General features: G+C 44.9%; 1 protein-coding gene across 1 annotated transcript in view; it reads right to left on the bottom strand.

The window, feature by feature from the left end:
• Nucleotides 1-20515, bottom strand: part of LOC149461839 (uncharacterized) — a 108145-nt gene that overhangs the window by 74697 nt on the left and 12933 nt on the right. Inside the window, exons 2-3 of the mRNA XM_089677717.1 lie at nucleotides 16302-17148; nucleotides 11678-11683 (exon numbers count right to left, since the gene is read on the bottom strand). Of these exons, the coding sequence (XP_089533843.1) occupies nucleotides 11678-11683; nucleotides 16302-17148 (853 nt within the window). The remainder of the gene's footprint in view (nucleotides 1-11677; nucleotides 11684-16301; nucleotides 17149-20515) is intronic.

Genomic DNA, 20515 nt, shown 5'->3' with positions numbered 1-20515 from the left:
AGTGTCAACATTGGTGTACCCCAATGTTCAATGTTATTAGTGGTGTACCCCAAGGGTAAGTGTAATCAGTGGTGTACCCTAAGGTTCAGTGTTATTAGTGGGATACCCCAAGGTCCAGTGTTATTAGTGGGGTACCCTATGGTTCAGTGTTATTAGTGAGGTACCCCAAGGTTCAGTGTTATTAGTGAGGTACCCTATGGTTCAGTGTTATTAGTGGGGTACCCCAAGGTTCAGTGTTATTAGTGGGGTACCCCAAGGTTCAGTGTTATTAGTGGGGTACCCTATGGTTCAGTGTTATTAGTGGGGTACCCCAAGGTTCAGTGTTATTAGTGAGGTACCCTATGGTTCAGTGTTATTAGTGGGGTACCCCAAGGTTCAGTGTTATTAGTGGGGTACCCCAAGGTTGAGTGTCATTAGTGGGGTACCCCAGGGTTCAGTGTTATTAGTGGGGTACCCCAAGGTTCAGTGTTATTAGTGGGGTACCCCAGGGTTCAGTGTTATTAGTGGGGTACCCCAAGGTTCAGTGTTATTAGAGGTGTACCCCAAGGGTCAGTGTTATTAGTGGGGTACCCCAGGGTTCAGTGTTGGGACCCTTACTTATTAATATATATATAAACAATATGGGGTGTGAGATTATAAACCCCATTCCAGTCTTTGCAGATGACACCAAGCTGTGCCGGGGAATAACGTCCTTACAGGATGTCTCCAACTTACAAGCCGACCTCAATGCTCTGTGTAATTGGGGGACTATGGGGCCAATGAGGGCTAATGGTGATAAATGTAAGGCTCTGCACTTGGGGGCTAAGAATATGCATGCACCATACATACTAGGGGGGTACAACTGGGGGGTCAATGGTGGAGAAGGATCTGGGGGGGTCAATGTTGGAGAAGAATCTGGGGGAGTCAATGGTGGAAAAGGATCTGGCGGAGTCAATGGTGGAGAAGGATCTGAAGGGGTCAATGGTGGAGAAAGATCTGGGGGGTCAATGGTGGAGAAGGATCTGGGGGGGTCAATGGTGAAGGATCTGGGGGGAGTCAATGGTGGAGAAGGATCTGGAGGGGTCAATGGTGAAGGATCTGGGGGGAGTCAATGGTGGAGAAGGATCTTGGGGGGTCAATGGTGGAGAAGGATCTGGGGGGGTCAATGGTGGAGAAGGACCTGGAGGAGTCAATGGTGGAGCAGGATCTGTTGGGGTCAATGGTGGAGAAGGATCTGGGGGACAATGGTGGAGAAAGATGGGGAGGTCAATGGTGGAAAAGGATTTGGGAGGGTCAATGGTGGAGAAGGATCTGGGGGGCAATTGTGGAGAAGGATCTGGAGGGGTAGGGGTCAGTGGTAGAGAAGGATCTGGGGGGGTCCATGGTGGAGAAGGATCTGGGGGGGTCAATGGTGGAGAAGGATCTGGGGGTTCTAGTAGATCACAAGCTTAATAACGGCAGCAATGCCAAGCTGCGGTTTCTAAGTGAGCAAAATCCTCTCTTGTATTAGGACAGGTATAGACTCCAGAGAGAGATATCACCCCCCCCCCCTCCTCCCGGGTACAAATCATTAGTAAGACCTCAAATGGAATATGCAGTTCAGTTTTGGGCTCCAATTCACAAAAAGAACATTGGGAAACTGGAGGAAGTACAGAGAAGGGCAACCAAACTGATACGAGGCATGGAGGAGATCAGCTATGAGGAAAGATTAGAGGAACCGAATGTATTCTCTACTGAGAAGAGGAGATTAAGGGGGGATATGATCTCCATGTATAATACATAAGGGGGGATATGATCTCCATGTATAATACATAAGGGGGATATGATCTCCATGTATAATACATAAGGGGGGGATATGATCTCCATGTATAATACATAAGGGGGATATGATCTCCATGTATAATACATAAGGGGGGATATGATCTCCATGTATAATACATAAGGGGGATATGATCTCCATGTATAATACATAAGGGGGGATATGATCTCCATGTATAATACATAAGGGGGGATATGATCTCCATGTATAATACATAAGGGGGGATATGATCTCCATGTATAATACATAAGGGGGGATATGATCTCCATGTATAATACATAAGGGGGATATGATCTCCATGTATAATACATAAGGGGGATATGATCTCCATGTAGAATACATAAGGGGGGATATGATCACCATGTATAATACATAAGGGGGGATATGATCACCATGTATAATACATAAGGGGGGATATGATCTCCATGTATAATACATAAGGGGGGATATGATCTCCATGTATAATACATAAGGGGGGATATGATCTCCATGTATAATACATAAGGGGAATATGATCTCCATGTATAATACATAAGGGGGGGATATGATCTCCATGTATAATACATAAGGGGGGGATATGATCTCCATGTATAATACATAAGGGGGAATATGATCTCCATGTATAATACATAAGGGGGGATATGATCTCCATGTATAATACATACATAAGAGGGGATATGATCTCCATGTATAATACATAAGGGGGATATGATCTCCATGTATAATACATAAGGGGGGATATGATCTCCATGTATAATACATAAGGGGGGATATGATCTCCATGTATAATACATAAGGGGGGGATATGATCTCCATGTATAATACATAAGGGGGATATGATCTCCATGTATAATACATAAGGGGGGATATGATCTCCATGTATAATACATAAGGGGGGATATGATCTCCATGTATAATACATAAGGGGGATATGATCTCCATGTATAATACATAAGGGGGGATATGATCACCATGTATAATACATAAGGGGGGATATGATCTCCATGTATAATACATAAGGGGGGATATGATCTCCATGTATAATACATAAGGGGGGATATGATCTCCATGTATAATACATAAGGGGGGATATGATCTCCATGTATAATACATAAGGGGGATATGATCTCCATGTATAATACATAAGGGGGATATGATCTCCATGTAGAATACATAAGGGGGGATATGATCACCATGTATAATACATAAGGGGGGATATGATCACCATGTATAATACATAAGGGGGGATATGATCTCCATGTATAATACATAAGGGGGAATATGATCTCCATGTATAATACATAAGGGGGGATATGATCTCCATGTATAATACATACATAAGGGGGGATATGATCTCCATGTATAATACATAAGGGGGGATATGATCACCATGTATAATACATAAGGGGGATATGATCTCCATGTATAATACATAAGGGGGGATATGATCTCCATGTATAATACATAAGGGGGGATATGATCTCCATGTATAATACATAAGGGGGGGATATGATCTCCATGTACAATACATAAGGGGGGGTTGCTGTAGGAAAGTCCTGGATTCTTTCTTGGATACACAGAATATAACTGGATATAACATTTATAGGGAAAGTTGATCCAGGGAATATCCGATTGCCTCTCAGGGGATCAGGAAGGAACTTTTTCCCCTGCAGGAGCAGATTGGATCGTGCTTTGCTGGGTTTTTGCCTTCTGGTGGATCAGCTGTGGGTGTCGGATTATAACTTTTATTTTTAATGGTACAACTAGATGGAATGTCTTTTTTCAGCCAGACTAACTATGTAACTATGTAGGTCCCACACCGCTGCCTCCCATCTCCTGAGACTGCACTCAGTGACTTGGGTCTGAGACACTACAGACATATCCCTCCACCCGGCACAGCCAGCAGATAACAGAGAAGGTCCCCTGGAGGAGTCAGGCACAAGGCAGGAGACCCCAGTCACATGTCCTGGGTGCCTACATTATGCAATGCTTATAGGAAAAATCAACATTTTGCTGCCAGCTGAACCCCAGAACCTCCATAAATCCAGTCTAGATACATAAATTGTGTCTGCAGCACAGAGAAGGAAGATTATCCGAGAGAAATCCAGGAATACAGGACGGGGAACACAGCTCAGGAAAGTGACCAGGGGATTACAGGCTGATATCACCCAGTCCCCGCCCTACTCTGGACCAATCAGTGAGCAGTATGGGTGGAGGAATGGATTTAGTGTTCATGACCCACCTGTGCTGATCTCTGTAGGAGTGTCCTCCTCTATAAATGTCCCCGTTATTCCATCCTCCTCCATAGACTGCTGATCATCCCTCACATACGCCTCTTCTTCTTCTGCTTTCACCTCAAATTCTATATCGATTGGATCTCCACTCTAAATCAAGGAAATGAGAGAGAATATCATCTGTAAGATATAAGGTCACATAAAAAATCCACACATTGTCTCTATGAGTCCATGTTCTAGATTCTCCATCCCACCAACCTTGTAATAGTGAGGGATGGTGTGATCTTCCTGTGTGGAATCCCGGGAATACAGAGGACGGGGACATCTCTCTGGTGGGTTCCTGGTATTAGGTGGCTCCATCGTATCCTTGTGTCCTTCTGAAAACTCCTCCATCACTCCATACTCCTCATCCTCCTCTTTATACTCTTCTTTAACATCAATATTATCATCCCCGAGGATTCCACTCTGAAAGATATAATAAAACATTCATTGTAACAAACATGCTGTGTATAAATCACAACTACCAATAATTGTCATCATCTACCTGATGATGGTGAGGGATGGTGTGACCTTCCTGTGTGGAATCCCGGGAATACAGAGGACGGGGACATCTCTCTGGTGGGTTCCTGTAGCTGGATGACTCCACCATGGTGTCCTGGTACAGATCTTTGTGTCCCTTTAGAAGCTCTGACTCCTCCATCCCGCCATCCTCATCTTCCTCCTCTTTTATCTCTTCTTTAACCTCACCTTTAGGATCTCTCAGGTTTCCTCTCTGAATATATAATAAAAATGACATCAATGGTAACAATGCAGATAATGTACAGATCCTAATGATACTATCAGTGATTGTTCCTCATCTACCTGATGATGGTGAGGGATGGTGTGACCTTCCTGTGTGGAATCCCGGGAATACAGAGGACGGGGACATCTCTCTGGTGGGTTCCTGGTATTAGGTGGCTCCATCATATCCTTGTGTCCTTCTGAAAACTCCTCCATCACTCCATACTCCTCATCCTCCTCTTTATACTCTTCTTTAACATCAATATTATCATCCCCGAGGATTCCACTCTGAAAGATATAATAAAACATTCATTGTAACAAACATGCTGTGTATAAATCACAACTACCAATAATTTTGGTTAATATATATGTCCTATGACATCACACTGACCTCACAGCTCCTCCTCCCAATGCCCCTCCATCCAGAGTCAGAGAATCCTATGACAGATAGACTCTGGATGGAGGGACATTGGGAGGAAGAGCTGTGAGGTCAGTGTGATGTCATAGGACATATAGACTCTGGATGGAGGGACATTTGGATGAGGAGATTTGAGGGGTCCTCTATATGAGGCTCCCATGCAAACCAAATCCTTGTTCCTGGGTGCGTCCTACCTCTCCTAAACTGAAGAGTGACCTTTGACCTTTACCATCCAGAAATCTGTCCGGAATCTGTGGAAGTAAGCTGTCATGTGATCAGGTGACGTGCGGAGGAACGGAGTGTAAATAGCAGACAATTGTCTCCAGAGCCCCTAATGGTGGGGATGGATTTGGCGGCGTGCTGGTGCCAAGTTTCCTCCCCCCAGGGTCACTGCAGGTGTGGAGAAAAGCTGTGTAAGAGGATATGGAGGAGAGATGAGGAGGAGATCCAGGAATCAGGAGAAAGGTCAGGGCAAGCAACAGACGAGCGCATCCAAGAGACCAAGCCGGGGTCACTACACAGAAAATCAATCCAAGGAAACAACAGGCAGGACGAGGAATAGCAAGAAGGAGCTGAGAGACAAATGAGAATATTGCTCAGCCAATGGGAGATGATCTCAGCATGACTTCCATCATGAAGGAGATGAGGGGGAGGGGAGGAAGTCACTGAAGGTGACCATAGATCCATGGAAATTCAGCTGGTTCAGCATGGATCTCTTACATTTCCATCCATGTGTGGCCACTGCCGGATAAAAGCCACTCCCCCAGCGGCTGCAGCCAACCAATAGCTTCAGTGCTGATCCGTGTATTCTGAGAGCGGAGGAGTCCCCCCATTGTCAGAATACAAGAGTGCAGCGGGGAGGATTCCCCCATCCACCTCCAATGTGTGGATGGGGGAATCGCTTCAGTTTTTATGCTCATCCCGCTGGCTGAACGATAAAACTGAACCATGTAGGCCAGCTTTGGGAGCAAATATATTATCATCAACTCCTCCCCCTGAAGGGGTTCATCTACGTATTACCTCCTGTGCTGCCAGATCCAGGAATGTCTCCTCTCTGCTTCCTCCTGACTCACCTTTCCCTAGAACGTCCTGAGTGTACCTGACATCACTTCCTGTCTGTACCTGACATCACTTCCTGTCTGTACCTGACATCACTTCCTGTCTTCCATAGAGACTTCCTGTCTGGGTAGAAGTGAGATCCCCACCTTGTGGAGCTCAGAGGAACTGCAGCCCCGAGAAGCGTCTGGTAGTGTGACCCCGGCCTTGTGCTGGGTGTGTATGGACTGTAGATCCTTATAGAGGGGTCACCTCCACTTCCACCAAGGGGGACAGAAATATATGACTCCTCGGGGGAGGGGTTTTGGCCCCTTTGATTTTGCAGTAACATTGATGGCAGATTTAGTCCTGTAGAACATCTGGTATATGGATACAAAGCCCCCCAGCTGGGAGTAAAGGGTGGAAATGGCTGGTGACCCCCAGATTTGGGCAATGATGTCATCACTATAAATGGATAAAACCCGCGCTATGTGTAACAACTCCAAACCTACAAAAACCTTCTAGCGGACTGCTGCTGTAACAAAGGGAAGGATTCCCTGTCATCTAGAAGAGCATTATGTGTCACAGCGCTGTCCTATTGTGTGTGCACAGAAATCATCACAAATACACTACAAATATGTGGAGACATTCAGAGATAAAGAGCTCGGGGCTCCAAATCCTATTCTCTGCACATCCACTGCTTCCACTTTACACCCACTTCATTGGTCTTATGGGGTTTATCAATAAATGAAGGAAACTGAACCGTGTGCAAATCCATCCACAACATAAAGTGCTTTGTGCTCAAGATGCTGCTCCCTGCAGATCCACTGCTTCCACTTTACACCCACTTCATTCATCTCATCAGATTTGCTGCTATAGGAAATCATGTAAAATGATCGTAAAAACAATTCTGCAGCTAATTGGCCACTAGGATTACTTTTACATGAAAGCCGACCACCAGCTAATAAACCAGCACTAGAATGATGGCTGTAGCTGCAAGCATCCTCCCGGTATAACCACTCCAAGTCCAGCGACGTTCCAGTACATTGCTGGTCCATGTTGGACATATATGTACCAGCAGAGAACACGGACATACGATGAATCGGGTCTGCGGACCAATATGACTGCAATTCATTCTTTTCTGTAATGTCCATGTTGAGGGTTCGGCCCAATAAGTTTTACATTCATAAACGGTGATAGAGTTCCATGTGAATTGTGTGACAAGAGCTGAATTTGGGTGTCGCCATGTATTGTGGTGTATAAATTGCCTTGGCCCACAATTGGTACAAATCTTCTGTGAAGAACAGTGGAGGGGCTGAACACTAGTGCTGGCAGTGACCGGGCCGATCCGGCTAACACTGAGTATTGGGGACACTATACAAAGCCGGCACTAGTATAGTTCTGTTCATGATCAATATATTGATCCGTACAAACACTATACTAGTAATGGCGGTGATCAGCGACCTATAGCGTGAGTGCGACAGTGTGCGGCCAATCTAACGCCAGCTGACCCTGGCTGGGAGGGGCTTACTGACCCTGACACTATGTGATGTCACTAGTGGCAGGAATACAGAGATCAGTGATACATTCTATATACTGACACTGTACTAATGGCACTGGCTGGGTGATAAGGTGTGGTCATGGTTCCCTACCTACACGGGATGGGGAATAAGGTGTGGTCATGGTTCCCTACCTACAGGGGATGGGTGATAAGGTGTGGTCATGGTTCCCTACCTACATGGGATGGGTGATAAGGTGTGGTCATGGTTCCCTACCTACACGGGATGGGTGATAAGGTGTGGTCATGGTTCCCTACCTACACTGGATGGGTGATAAGGTGTGGTCATGGTTCCCTACCTACACGGGATGGGGAATAAGGTGTGGTCATGGTTCCCTACCTACACGGGATGGGTGATAAGGTGTGGTCATGGTTCCCTACCTACACGGGATGGGGAATAAGGTGTGGTCATGGTTCCCTACCTACACGGGATGGGTGATAAGGTGTGGTCATGGTTCCCTACCTACACGGGATGGGGAATAACACTCATGATAAATAATGACACAAACATTATTGATGATATACTGGAGAGGACCTCTAAGGACATGGGGTTGCTAAATACCGAGACCAGAGCTATTAGAGAACAGCTGGAGATGCCAGAATTAGCTATGGAAAGCATGAGTGCTGCTCTGACAGGTCTGTGTGAGATGACAGAGGACATCTATCAGTCAGGGATACACCAGTAGGAGGAGCTCGAGCGGCAGCGCAATGACGTCATATCCGGCGTCGACGCCATCTTGGTGCACCCGGATATATCCACACATGCAGTACACCCATGCTGTAGTGGAACTAATGCTGTGAAAACATCTACAGATGTGAGTAGATCCAAGTCTTTATATTTTAACAATAAAAGGTTTCACACTATATCGGATTTTCTTACTTCATTGGGGACGAGTTTGGAAGGTCATTGGCCCTGAGAAGCAGGAGAGTTCAGGGGAGACCCCAGTACAGGAGAGAGTCCCAACATTACTACTAACAAGGAAGCTTTCCTGTGGAACAGCAATACTGCAAGGCTGATTGGCCCTGTGGGGCCGGGGCAGGAAGGTGAGGGGGCACCCCAGCCACTGAGGACTGTCACTGATTGGTTGCACACCGGCATGAAGATATAATTATTATCATGAATTGATTTTTTCCATTAAGGACACTTTATTATTGTGTTGTGCATGCCACACACTATGAAGGGGTTTATGCCCCCATGTAGCATGTATTGAGGGACACAAGGACTATTGCACTTTATAGGCCATCTGGAATATTGGGGTTCTATTTACTTCTATACACTTATGTGTTTCTATCACATCCTTGTAAGAGTTTTCTATATGTGCTCACATCAGTTTATTTGTATTATTCCATTATATTTGTCTATGTGATATTATTGTCTAGTGCTGCACTACCTATATATTCATCTCAGCCCCCCTGACCACATTGTGACCCCTCTGGCTATCACACCTGAGCTGCTAAGCAGCTTCTGACCAACCATTAGGGTGTAGATCCCCCTGGCTGAACTAGGAGGGCGCTACAATGTATAATCTTCTACCTCAAAAGTCCAATTTTACTAGACATACAAAAAATATATGTGAGATAGAAGGAATCACTCTCCTGTGGGAACACTTCAAACATTAGAGCTCCCCCTAGCTGCAGCCTGGTAATGACATTACTAGGAGGTCTGTTCATTTATCTGCTCCATACTTCCCGTCTTTATATAATTTAACATAACATAATACAATATAATAGAATATATTATATCTCCTGACATTTAGGGGTCTATTCATAAAAAACATTTGTCTAGCAGTGCGCTCAGTGACAAAGCATGTACATTCCTTCTGTGTGAATGGGGAACAATTTAAAATGAATTTTGACTTAAAATGGAAAATGTTGCCTTTTGTTAGAATTTCTATGAGGAAGATCATATTTTCATCGTTTCCCCGGGTTGAACCATGGGAGTTATTATACCAAATAATAGACAAGGGTCATTTTCAGGTCTCAAGTCCCGCAAGGGACACACTTTTCCCCAACTGAAGTATTTAGTTCTGTGTATAGAGAAGGAATGGAAGCCGGGACCCCTCAGTGCAGGAACAAGGGGGGAGGTGATTACAAACACCAAATAATCCCGTGGTGGTCCCCACATCCTCTAGTCTAGCTGAGATGTCATTGTTCTGCCAACGAGAAGGATGAACAAGATGAAGAGACGCGGTATATGGAAGTATTCTCTACGTTTCTGCAGACACAGCGGCCATTATTCCAAGCTGAGGGATTCTGGGAGAGCTCGGGAATAAACGTCACAATGGAAGAGTTTCTGTACTCCAATGTAATGAGGACAAGAGAAGTCCCACATCATGGATTATACACTGTGTCACGGATAAAATGCACGCCCACGACGACTAGCTAACCAAGGCATGGTCCGCCCGTGACTTGGGGTAAAGAGGGAGTGAGGGGGACTTTCAGCATATAAGACTGGCCAGCATACCCTTTCACAGCCCGCACTACCTCTGGCCACCACTAGAGGGAGACTCCACTCCAGCTGGCTGACCACACACAGGCAGATATGAATCTTATATACAATCTGGTGCACACTAAGGATTGAGGAGTAGTCTAGCAATTGGCACACCCTTCTAGGATTCCTCCAGCTATCCTACAAGCTAGAACACAGATGTTAAACACTCTTCCACTGTCCACAGACCCCCACATCAGACACACAACACACGGTAGCTTGCCACCACCCAACAGTTTGTCCACAGACTGGTCTACTGGGCCACCACACACACACAGATCTCCGTCTGGCAGATCTATGTTACAATCTGCAGGCAATCTGCCAACACACAGTACAATTGCATACAGATTGGCCATGAACTTAGACCGAGCACATAGACTCTACAATACAACAATCTCTCCGGAGATATGAGCCCGAGCTTAGTACACAGAAGTCACTTATTCATTTTATGATTTAATATCCCAAAAGTGGGCAATGTATTAAATATGTACAAAGAAAAAAAGTTGCCGAAAATACAAAAAGACACACGATTGGCTATTCACAATAAAATAAAAGGGAATAAAAACAGAAATAAAACTTTTAGCAAGATTTATCCTGAGACTGGAGCAAGTCAGAGAAAGTCCACGATTCACCAGTCACATGGAACCGGCTCCATACAAATCACCCCGTCCATATCTCAGGGTCCTCAATTTATTGAAATATGGATGTGGGCTGCACACCCTGGGGGGTGTTCCTGTAGCAGCCCATTGGATGTTCTGGGTTCTGAAGTGCCCAGAGCTGAATGGACCAGGAATGGTTTGGATCACTTGGTCAGGGATAGAATTTCCGACACCAGTGTGTTAGTCCAAACACAACAGTACCAATCGCTGTTCAGCTGTTGCAATCAGGCACCATAGAACCGTTTCCTGTGTTTCTCTGGGATTCCACAGGGGCTACAAATACAGTTTTACATGCAGATGTAGCCTACAGTGTGTCCAATCAGAAGGAAGTATTTTCATCTCTCTGCAACAAATATTTTAGCTTTTATGAGAGATGAAATACATTCCTTTGATTTGTGGATATAAATCAAAGCTGACAGACACTTTCGGAGCCTTCTCAAGGTCTCCTGCTGACTCTTGTAGCCGAAATGACTAGGATTCTTCTTCTAGGTTCAAGAAGGTGGCAAACTCTGGCTACATAGGTGACAACATTGTATTGGCATCCAGGTGACACGTCCAGCCTAGAAGCTGCTCTGTACTTTCAGATGCTAATTGGTGAACATATGTCTCTGACCGAATACTGAACACTGATTGGTGAACATATGTCTCTGACTGAATACTGAACACTTATCTGTAATAACATGGAATGAAACTAGATTCACAATTACATATTTCTACTGATCACCTCACATCTCAGCTACCCAACCCTTACATTTATGTTACGCACTGCTCCAAAAAATGAAAGGAACACTTTGAAAACCCATCAGATCTCAATGAGGAACAATCTCCTGCTGGATCTCTATACTGACATGGGCTGGGTAATGTGTTAGGAATGTAAAGATGCCCCATTGTTTGATGGAAATGAAAAGGATCGACCTACAGAAACTGAATTCAAAGGCACCCCAAAAATCAAGAAAAAATGATGCAGCAGGTGAGTCCATTTTACCGAAATTTAATTGCAGCAACTCAGAATGGTCCTCAGTAGTTTGTATGGCCCCCACATGCTTGCATGCATGCCTGACAATGTTGGAGTATGCTCCTAATGAGACCACGGATGGTGTCCTGGGGGATTTCATCCCAGATCTGGACCAGGGCATCACTGTGCTCCTGGACAGTCTAAAGTGCAACTGGGCGGCTTGGATGAATCTAAACATGACATCCCACAGGTGTTCTATTGGATTTAGGTCAGGCCAGCATGGGGGCCATTCAGTGGTATTAATTCCTTCATCCTTCAGAAACTGCCTGCACACTTTTGCCACATGAGGCTGGGTATTGTCGTGCACCAGGAGGAACCAATGACCCAATGGACCAGGAGGAACCCAGGACCCACTGCACCAGGAGGGACCCAGGACCCACTGCACCAGTGTAGGGTCTGAAAATGGGTCCAAAGATTTCATCCCAATACCTAATGACAGTCAGGGTGCCATTGTCTAGCCTGTAGAGGTCTGTGCATCCCTCCATTAATATGCCTCCCCAGACCATCAGTGACCCACCACCAAAACGGTCATTCTGAATTATGTTAAAGGCAGCAGAACGTTCTCCAGACCCTTTCATGTCTGTCACATGTGCTCAGGGGGAACCTGCTCTCATCTGTGAAAAGCACAGGGCACCAGTGTTGGACCTGCCAATTCTGGTGTTCAATGGCAAATGCCAATCCAGCTCTATGGTGCCAGGTAGTGAGCACAGGGCCCACTAGAGGATGTCGGGCCCTCTGGCCACCCTCATGACGTTCCTCCTTGCACAAAGGAGCAGATACAGTTCTGCTGGTGGGTTAAGGAACTTCTACAACCCTTTCCAGCTCTCCTAGAGTAACTGCCTGTCTCCTGGAATCACCTCCATGCTCTTGTCTCCTGTAATCTCCTCCATGCTCTTGTCTCCTGGAATCACCTCCATGCTCTTGTCTCCTGGAATCACCTCCATGCTCTTGTCTCCTGGAATCACCTCCATGCTCTTGAGACTGTGCTGGGAGACACAGCAAACCTTCTGGCAATGGCACGTATTGATGTGCCATCCTGGAGGAGTTGGACTACCTGTGCAACCTCTGTAGGGTCCAGGTATGACCTCATGCTACCAGTAGTGACACTGACCCTAGCCAAAAGAAGAACTAGTGAAGAAAAGTCAGAAAAGATGAGTAGGGAAAAAAATGTCAGTGGCCTCCACCTGTAAATTCCTGTTTTGAGGGTTGTCTAACTGTTGCCCATCTAGTGCACCTGTTGATAATTTCATTAACACCAAAGCAGCTGAAACTGATGAACAGCCCCCTCTGCTACTTACCTGACCAGATCCATATCTCAGGAGTCTCATTGACTTGATGCTAGACTCTGATTAATAAGTCTTCCTTTCATTTTTTGAGCCGCGTATTATGAATGCTAACTCTACAAAGCTGCAGATCTGTGAGAGTTCTTTTCTGGATTCTTCTGTTTATAGATTACTGAGACCTTTACAGAAAGATGTGCATTTCCTCATGTAATGTTCTATTTGTGTGTTTTGTTTTTTCTGTTGGTTGGACTGGATGGATTGGTGTCTTTTTTCCATCCAGATGAACTCTGTAACTATGTAACAAGGTGACTCCGGTAACACTGCTGAGACTCATTTCGTTTTGGTGAAAAGGTACAAAAAGAAACCTCCATTTCCATATATTTCAGACTATACAAAAAGACGTGATCGGGATAAAATACCAGATTGTCTCATAAGAATGTAGGACGTATATTATGGTATGTTTGCTGATTTGTAATCTCATGATATATATTTGGTGTGTTGGAGTTTATCGGTATTGTTAGGAATATTGTATGCATGCTACCAAAGCCGTAATCAATCAGTAGATCAGTATACAAATTATTCTTTTATTATCTCTCCTCTGTGTGTACAACTATTATTCTAATCACTTTATGTAATCCAACCTCCTGATAGTTACAATTCTCCATTTAATCACTGTTACACCAAAACATAATGATTGTAAATGAGGAATAATATCTACTCTCCAAGGCATTCTATAGATTTCACAAGGGCCAATCCGTTATAGTGAAATATTCATTTTTCCCGATCACAGATTAGTTACTTCCATCCCCAAATAAACTCAGACCAGACAATTCTTATCCAAGGATGACACCCAGTGGTCATGGGAGGTAATGCTTGAGTAAACATGGGTTAGAGAATCAGATTCCCCAATCACAGAGAAGGTTCTACCTTCTGGGCCAGGTTTATTCACATTTGATGAGTGTATAAGTCATAACTAGATAAAACCGGCAGGAACACTCACAGAGGGAGGACCATCTACACAGCCATCTGGAAGGTAGACATCATCTCAGACTCAGATCATCTAAAGACACTCATCAACTGAAGAAGAGATGCCATTTTGTGGAAGCTCAACCCCAACCATTAATCAGCAGCCATCTTTGGGTCTGATCATCAGTTCTGTAAAAGATTACCTGATACTTGGAGGGTAATTACATATTTTCTGTTGATTTTGTTTGCTTAGACTAGTAAGTTAATTGCCACATTCCTTTGTGTAACCTAATAACTCTCCCCATGATAACATCACTTCAAGTTAAGTCATTTATAAAAATGTTCCTGTTCTTAGGCCATACTGGTGGATTAATCTGCATAGTTTATGCCTTCTGCAAGAGACAGATTATTGTCCGTTTTCATTGGTTATGATGTTTACAGGGAGACTAATTATTGAATTTAATTCACTCTATTTTTAGAGCTTTTACAGAAACATCTTAGTGTCAATGTAAATCACAATCTGACTATTATTTATGGTGTTTGTAAGTGACGTATGTAAATAAATATTGATTTTCATACTGCAATCTATACCTACACAGATCTTTGAGTTCTTAAAGAATTTTTTAGAATAATTAAGTCAGTTAAATTATTTTTATAAATAATTTTTTTGTATTGGAGATACTGTGATTTGATTGATTTGGCTGACTAAATCAATTGTTCAGGTGTTCCCTGACAATTTGGACACTAGATGTGCTAATTGCTAGGATACTTAGCGTCATCTAAAGGCCAATTGAGGTATTTTTGGTTTAAAATCAATGGATAGTTTAATTCTGTGGTTTTATGTAATTTATGTCTTCAATGTCTACTGTACTTGAAAATGTAGGAGTATGATCTCAGGTATTTGTATGAAACCACCCCCGACACAGTAAACTAAGGGGTCTATGCAAAAAATATGTTGGGGGAGTGTGACAAGCATGTGTCCAGCCTTGACAAATTCTGGCCATATTTTAATAAACTCAGCTATTTCCTATAATCGTCAGCTCCCTCTAGTGGCCATAATGATGTATTACTTCCAAAATACCTCAGTCAGGAAAAACAGTTCAATACCGCATTATGGCCACTAGATGGAGCCAATGATCATAGGAAATCACTGTATAAAAAGACCAACATGTGACATGGCTGAATTAATGCTGGTCATATTACTTCATTTATTCTCTAAGTGGGGTGATATCTATTGGGCCAATCCCTTTTACAAACCACACATAATATCGCCCTTCAAAGTGAAAACAGAAACAATTTGCACAAAATCAAAGAGTAGAAATATTTTCCGGTGGATCCCCTCTACCCAGACCCCATATGTAGACATAGAACAACAAGCTGTGTTCACTCTCGTGCCACACTCCTCCAACTACCCAAACCCACACAGAAGCCAAGGGAAATAATGAGAGGAAAGTTCCCCCCTAGTTTGGGGCGGAGTTCTCCTTCCCTCCTGTTGGGGGATGGGAGAAGGATGGACTGAAGACAGAGAGACGCTTCGGGGTCACCACTGTTCTGTAGAGCCTTGAAATGAAGGACATCAACTTCAGAAGTTCTTGTTGTCTGTGTAAAGTTCCCCGATAACGAGATCTGGGCTCTCCCGGCTTCTAGCTCTGTAACCCGCTATATCATTATCAGGAAACGCAACTCCGACACCCAAGAAGGGCTGAAGTTGTGTCCTTCATTTCCAGGATCTACTGACCACTCTGCACCCCGACATTTACTGCACTTCATCCATGTCTTTGGGGGCCTCTCATCTTATCAACTGTTCCTTCCATGATGAAGATCAGCCATGGAGTATATCTGAGGTGTATATCAGGGGGGGCTTCTTCCCCACATGAGAGCTGGGATGTCCAGCAACATTCATCTAGAAGACATTTCCCGCACTCAAGGCACTAATACACCTCCAGGGTTGTGTGGGACCCCTGGTGTATGGGAAGACAGGACTTCAGTGAGGAACATTTCCCTCACTCAGGACAGGAAAGTGGCTTCTCCCCCGTGTGAGATCTCTGATGTGTGTAAAGATTGCACTTCCGTGAAAAACATTTCCCGCACTCAGGACAGGAATACGGCTTTTCCCCCGTGTGAGATCTCTGATGTATGTAAAGATCGGACTTCTGTGAAAAACATTTCCCACACTCAGGACAAGAATAGAGCTTCTCCCCCGTGTGAGATGTCTGATGTGTGTAAAGATTAGACTTCTGTGAAAAATATTTCCCGCACTCAGGACAGGAATACGGCTTCTCCCCAGTGTGACATCTCTGATGTCTGTAAAGATTGGACTTTTGAGGAAAACATTTCCCACAGTCAGGACAGGAAAATGTCTTCTCCCCCATGTGACATCTTTGATGTGTGTAAAGATATGACTTATTAGAAAAAGATTTCCCGCACTCAACACAGGAATATGGCTTCTCCCCTGTGTGACATCTCTGATGTGTGTAAAGATTGGACTCCTTTGAAAAACATTTCCCGCACTCAGGACAGGAATACGGCTTTTCCCCTGTGTGAGACCTCTGATGTATGGAAAGATGGGACTTGCATGAAAAACATTTCCCGCACTCAGGACAGGAAAACAGCTTCTCCCCTTTGTGAGATCTTTTATGCACATTAAGATGGTATTTATAATGGAAACCTTTCCCGCACTCATTACAGGAGAAGCTCTTCCCTGTTGGAAGGCCGGCCCGGTCCCGCACAGTCTGAGGTTCCTCAGGATACGAAGAATCCGATGGTCCATCTACACTGGGTGGTGCCGGATGGACACTGGAGGGAGCCGGGTTTTCTCCTGGACTATACTGTGTGATGTCCTCATCTTCTACTTTCCAGTCTGGAGACAAAGTGAGACAATCCTCTGAGGTTTTCCTCATCTCCCGGCCATGGACTAAAATACAAAGACAAAGAGGATTACTAGACAGGAGCTGATTGGTTTCCCCAAACTAGGACTCCGCCCACAACAGGCAGGATGGGAAACACAGCTCAGGAAAGTGACCAGGGGATTACAGGCTGATATCACCCAGTCCCCGCCCTACTCTGGACCAATCAGTGAGCAGTATGGGTGGAGGAATGGATTTAGTGTTCATGACCCACCTGTGCTGATCTCTGTAGGAGTGTCCTCCTCTATAAATGTCCCCGTTATTCCATCCTCCTCCATAGACTGCTGATCATCCCTCACATACGCCTCTTCTTCTTCTGATTTCACCTCAAATTCTATATCGATTGGATCTCCACTCTAAATCAAGGAAATGAGAGAAAATATCATCTGTAAAATGTAAGGTCACATAAAAGAACTCCACACATCATCTCCACAAGCCAGTTCCATGTTCTAGATGCTCCATCCCACCAACCTTGCAACAATGAGGGATGATGTGACCTTCCTGTGTGGAATCCCGGGAATACAGAGGACGGGGACATCTCTCTGGTGGGTTCCCATGACTGGATCCATCTGTAGGAAACACACACACTGACTGAATCCATTGTTTCTATGTGTTTATCAGATGATGGGGGATCTAGGTGGATCCTCCGTACTGCTCTCTCCTTTACAATAAAGTCTCCTCTTACCCGGTGATGTGAGGGGCGGCTGATTGTCCATCATGACGTCCTTGTAGAGATCCTTGTGTCCTTCTAAATACTCCCACTCCTCCATGGAGAAATAGACAGTGACACCCTGACACCTTATAGGAACCTGACACACACAATGATACAGTCACCATCCAGACACATCCCTTGTCTGTTACTGGAGAATGTCCCAGAATTCCCGGCACCGCTCACCTCTCCTGTCAGCAGCTCCATCATCTTCTTGGTGACTTCTAGAATCTTCTGCATGTTGTGTCTCTCAGGGTTTAGGGAGTCACATGGAGGCACTGTGATGGTCATATGATCACCTGACTTCAGAAGAGGAAATCTCTGTATTGAGGAACCAATAGGAATATCATGTTAGATTCCCAGAATCCTCCTCACCTCTCCGGTCAGGTCTGTGTTTTATTAATAGAGATAAGATTGATGTCATGTGACCTCCCAGAATCCTCCTCACCTCTCCGGTCAGCAGGTAGATGATCTCCAGGGTGAGGTTTAGTATCTTCTCAGTCATGTGACTCCGGTCCTCCTCCATCCTCATTGGTGCCATCATGTGATCTATACAGGTCTCCTTGTAGACGGATAACTTTGGGAATTGAAAGTAAGAATGATTTGGATGGTATTGGTCACACAATAATAGGATGTGGATGTGAGGGGGGAATAGGAGGGTTGCTGGACATTGAAGAACTACTCCCCCCATGGGAAGATATTTAGTTTGGACTGTTTAGTGTTTGATGCATATTTGAGGTCCCGGGACCCTCTTGACCTGCTGGATTAGAAATCCCCTTTTCTCTGTTGGGTTTGTTTGGTCTCTGAACTGGTTTTGATGAGTTTTAGATCTGCAGACAAGGAATGATAAATATGATCCTTCCTATGACCTGTTTGCTCTGAGGCAGTGCTGTGAGGTCAATGTCGGCTCATCATGATGTCCAGGAAGGGGAACTTACTGACTTTTGGCCTAAGTTTCTGGAAAATCAGGATAATTGGCAGAACTCCGGCTGCAAGGCTCCAATCTGTGGCAGCCTGCTGACTGACAGGAGTGATGTCACTGTCACTCTCTGCAGTAAAAGAAGAGCTTGGATGGGATAGCAGGAGGATGGTGCTGGTGGAGTAGAAAGCTGTGGGGGAGGAGCCTGTTCTCTTCCCTCCAATGACAGCCTAGTATGGGTAGAAGGAGGACAGGAGGGGGACAGGTTTGGTTACCAAGTATACTGTAATATCCAGGACATTGTACAGAGTGGTGGTGGGTTCCTGGGGCTCTGAATTCCAGCACCGGGCACTGCCAGAGCCTGTGTCATGGGAAGGAATTGGAATGTCTCCAGAAGATGTTCAGCACTGACCCCTGACTACCTTTTAGTCGATAATACACCAACAATCCTCCTCTATGAATAAGTTCCCACCAAGGGGTGAAGGACTGTCCTTCATTCCACTTGGTATCGTGGAATATATTATTTGACCAGTGAGATGGTAAGAAGGTGAAGGTTGCCTTCCTTTCCTGGTAGGAGTTCTGTAAGAAGGTCTGGAAAGTAAGTGCAGGTAAGAGGACAATCAGAGACCAAGAGCCCCCCTCCCTACCTCAGTGTCCCCCTGAGCTCTACAACCTTCTCTTTCCTCAGAGCCCTGCTCCCCCCAACCCTATCCTACCAGATTCCTTCAGCTACTCTACCCCCTCAAAGCCCTTGAGCTCCACTAACCCTTAGGGGACCTAAAGTCCCTCATCCTCAGTAACCCCTGAGAGACCCCTCAGCTCCTCTATTTCCCTCAGAATTTCCCTCCCTCTGACACCAATGATGGAACATATTCTTCATGGCCGGCTGGGGAATGTTTCCTTCCTCCTGAGCAGCAATGTAAGGGGCTCTATGCTCCATACTCCTGACCCCGGCACTCCATCATTGTGTTGGCTGCATAGTGTAATGATTGCCCATTGGCTGCCTGTGTAGTGTCATCATTGCCCTTTGTAGGCCATGTATGGTCAGGATGGTCCTTGTCTTGTCTATTTATTGTCAGTGCTGTTTGTTTAGAGGACCATATTACTAGAATTTATCTCCACAATGAGGAGAATGTTCCGGCCCCGGAAGTGGGGGAATGTTCTGCCCCTGAAGGGGGTAATCTGGGTTCCCACACTATATATGTGTGTATCATCATCTGCTGGGGATAAAAGACATCACAGTGACTACGGAGGAAGAGGACGGACATGACTATGGAGGAAGAGGATGGACATGACTATGGAGGAAGAGGACGGACATGACTATGGAGGAAGAGGATGGACATGACTATGGAGGAAGAGGACGGATGTGACTATGGAGGAAGAGGATGGACATGACTATGGAGGAAGAGGACGGACATGACGAGGGTTACTGGGTGTAAATAGAAAATAACATCTTATTACCTCCTCTGCTGCTACTTCGACCACTGTCTCCACGCTGCTTCCTATGGTATGGAACTTCCTGTCTTTATTCCAGATTACTTCCTGTGTGTACCTGACATCACTTCCTGTCTGTGTTCTATAATAACTTCCTTTCTGGATAGAAGTGAGATCACCACCTTGTGGAGTTCAGAGGAACTGCAGCCCCGAGAAACATTAAAATAACCGTTCCTGTGGTTTCCATGAAAGATGAAAAATAACTAAACAAAACTGAGAAAAAATAAATCTAGCTCTTATGCAACCAACTATT

The sequence above is a fragment of the Staurois parvus genome, unplaced genomic scaffold (genome assembly GCF_062004578.1).
Source record: "Staurois parvus isolate SC_StPar_1 unplaced genomic scaffold, SC_StPar_1.0 ptg000191l, whole genome shotgun sequence".
Classification (NCBI taxonomy): Eukaryota; Metazoa; Chordata; class Amphibia; order Anura; family Ranidae; genus Staurois; species Staurois parvus.
The sequence above is the reverse complement of the archived record's forward strand: the minus strand, read 5'-3'. Positions and strand labels throughout refer to the sequence as shown.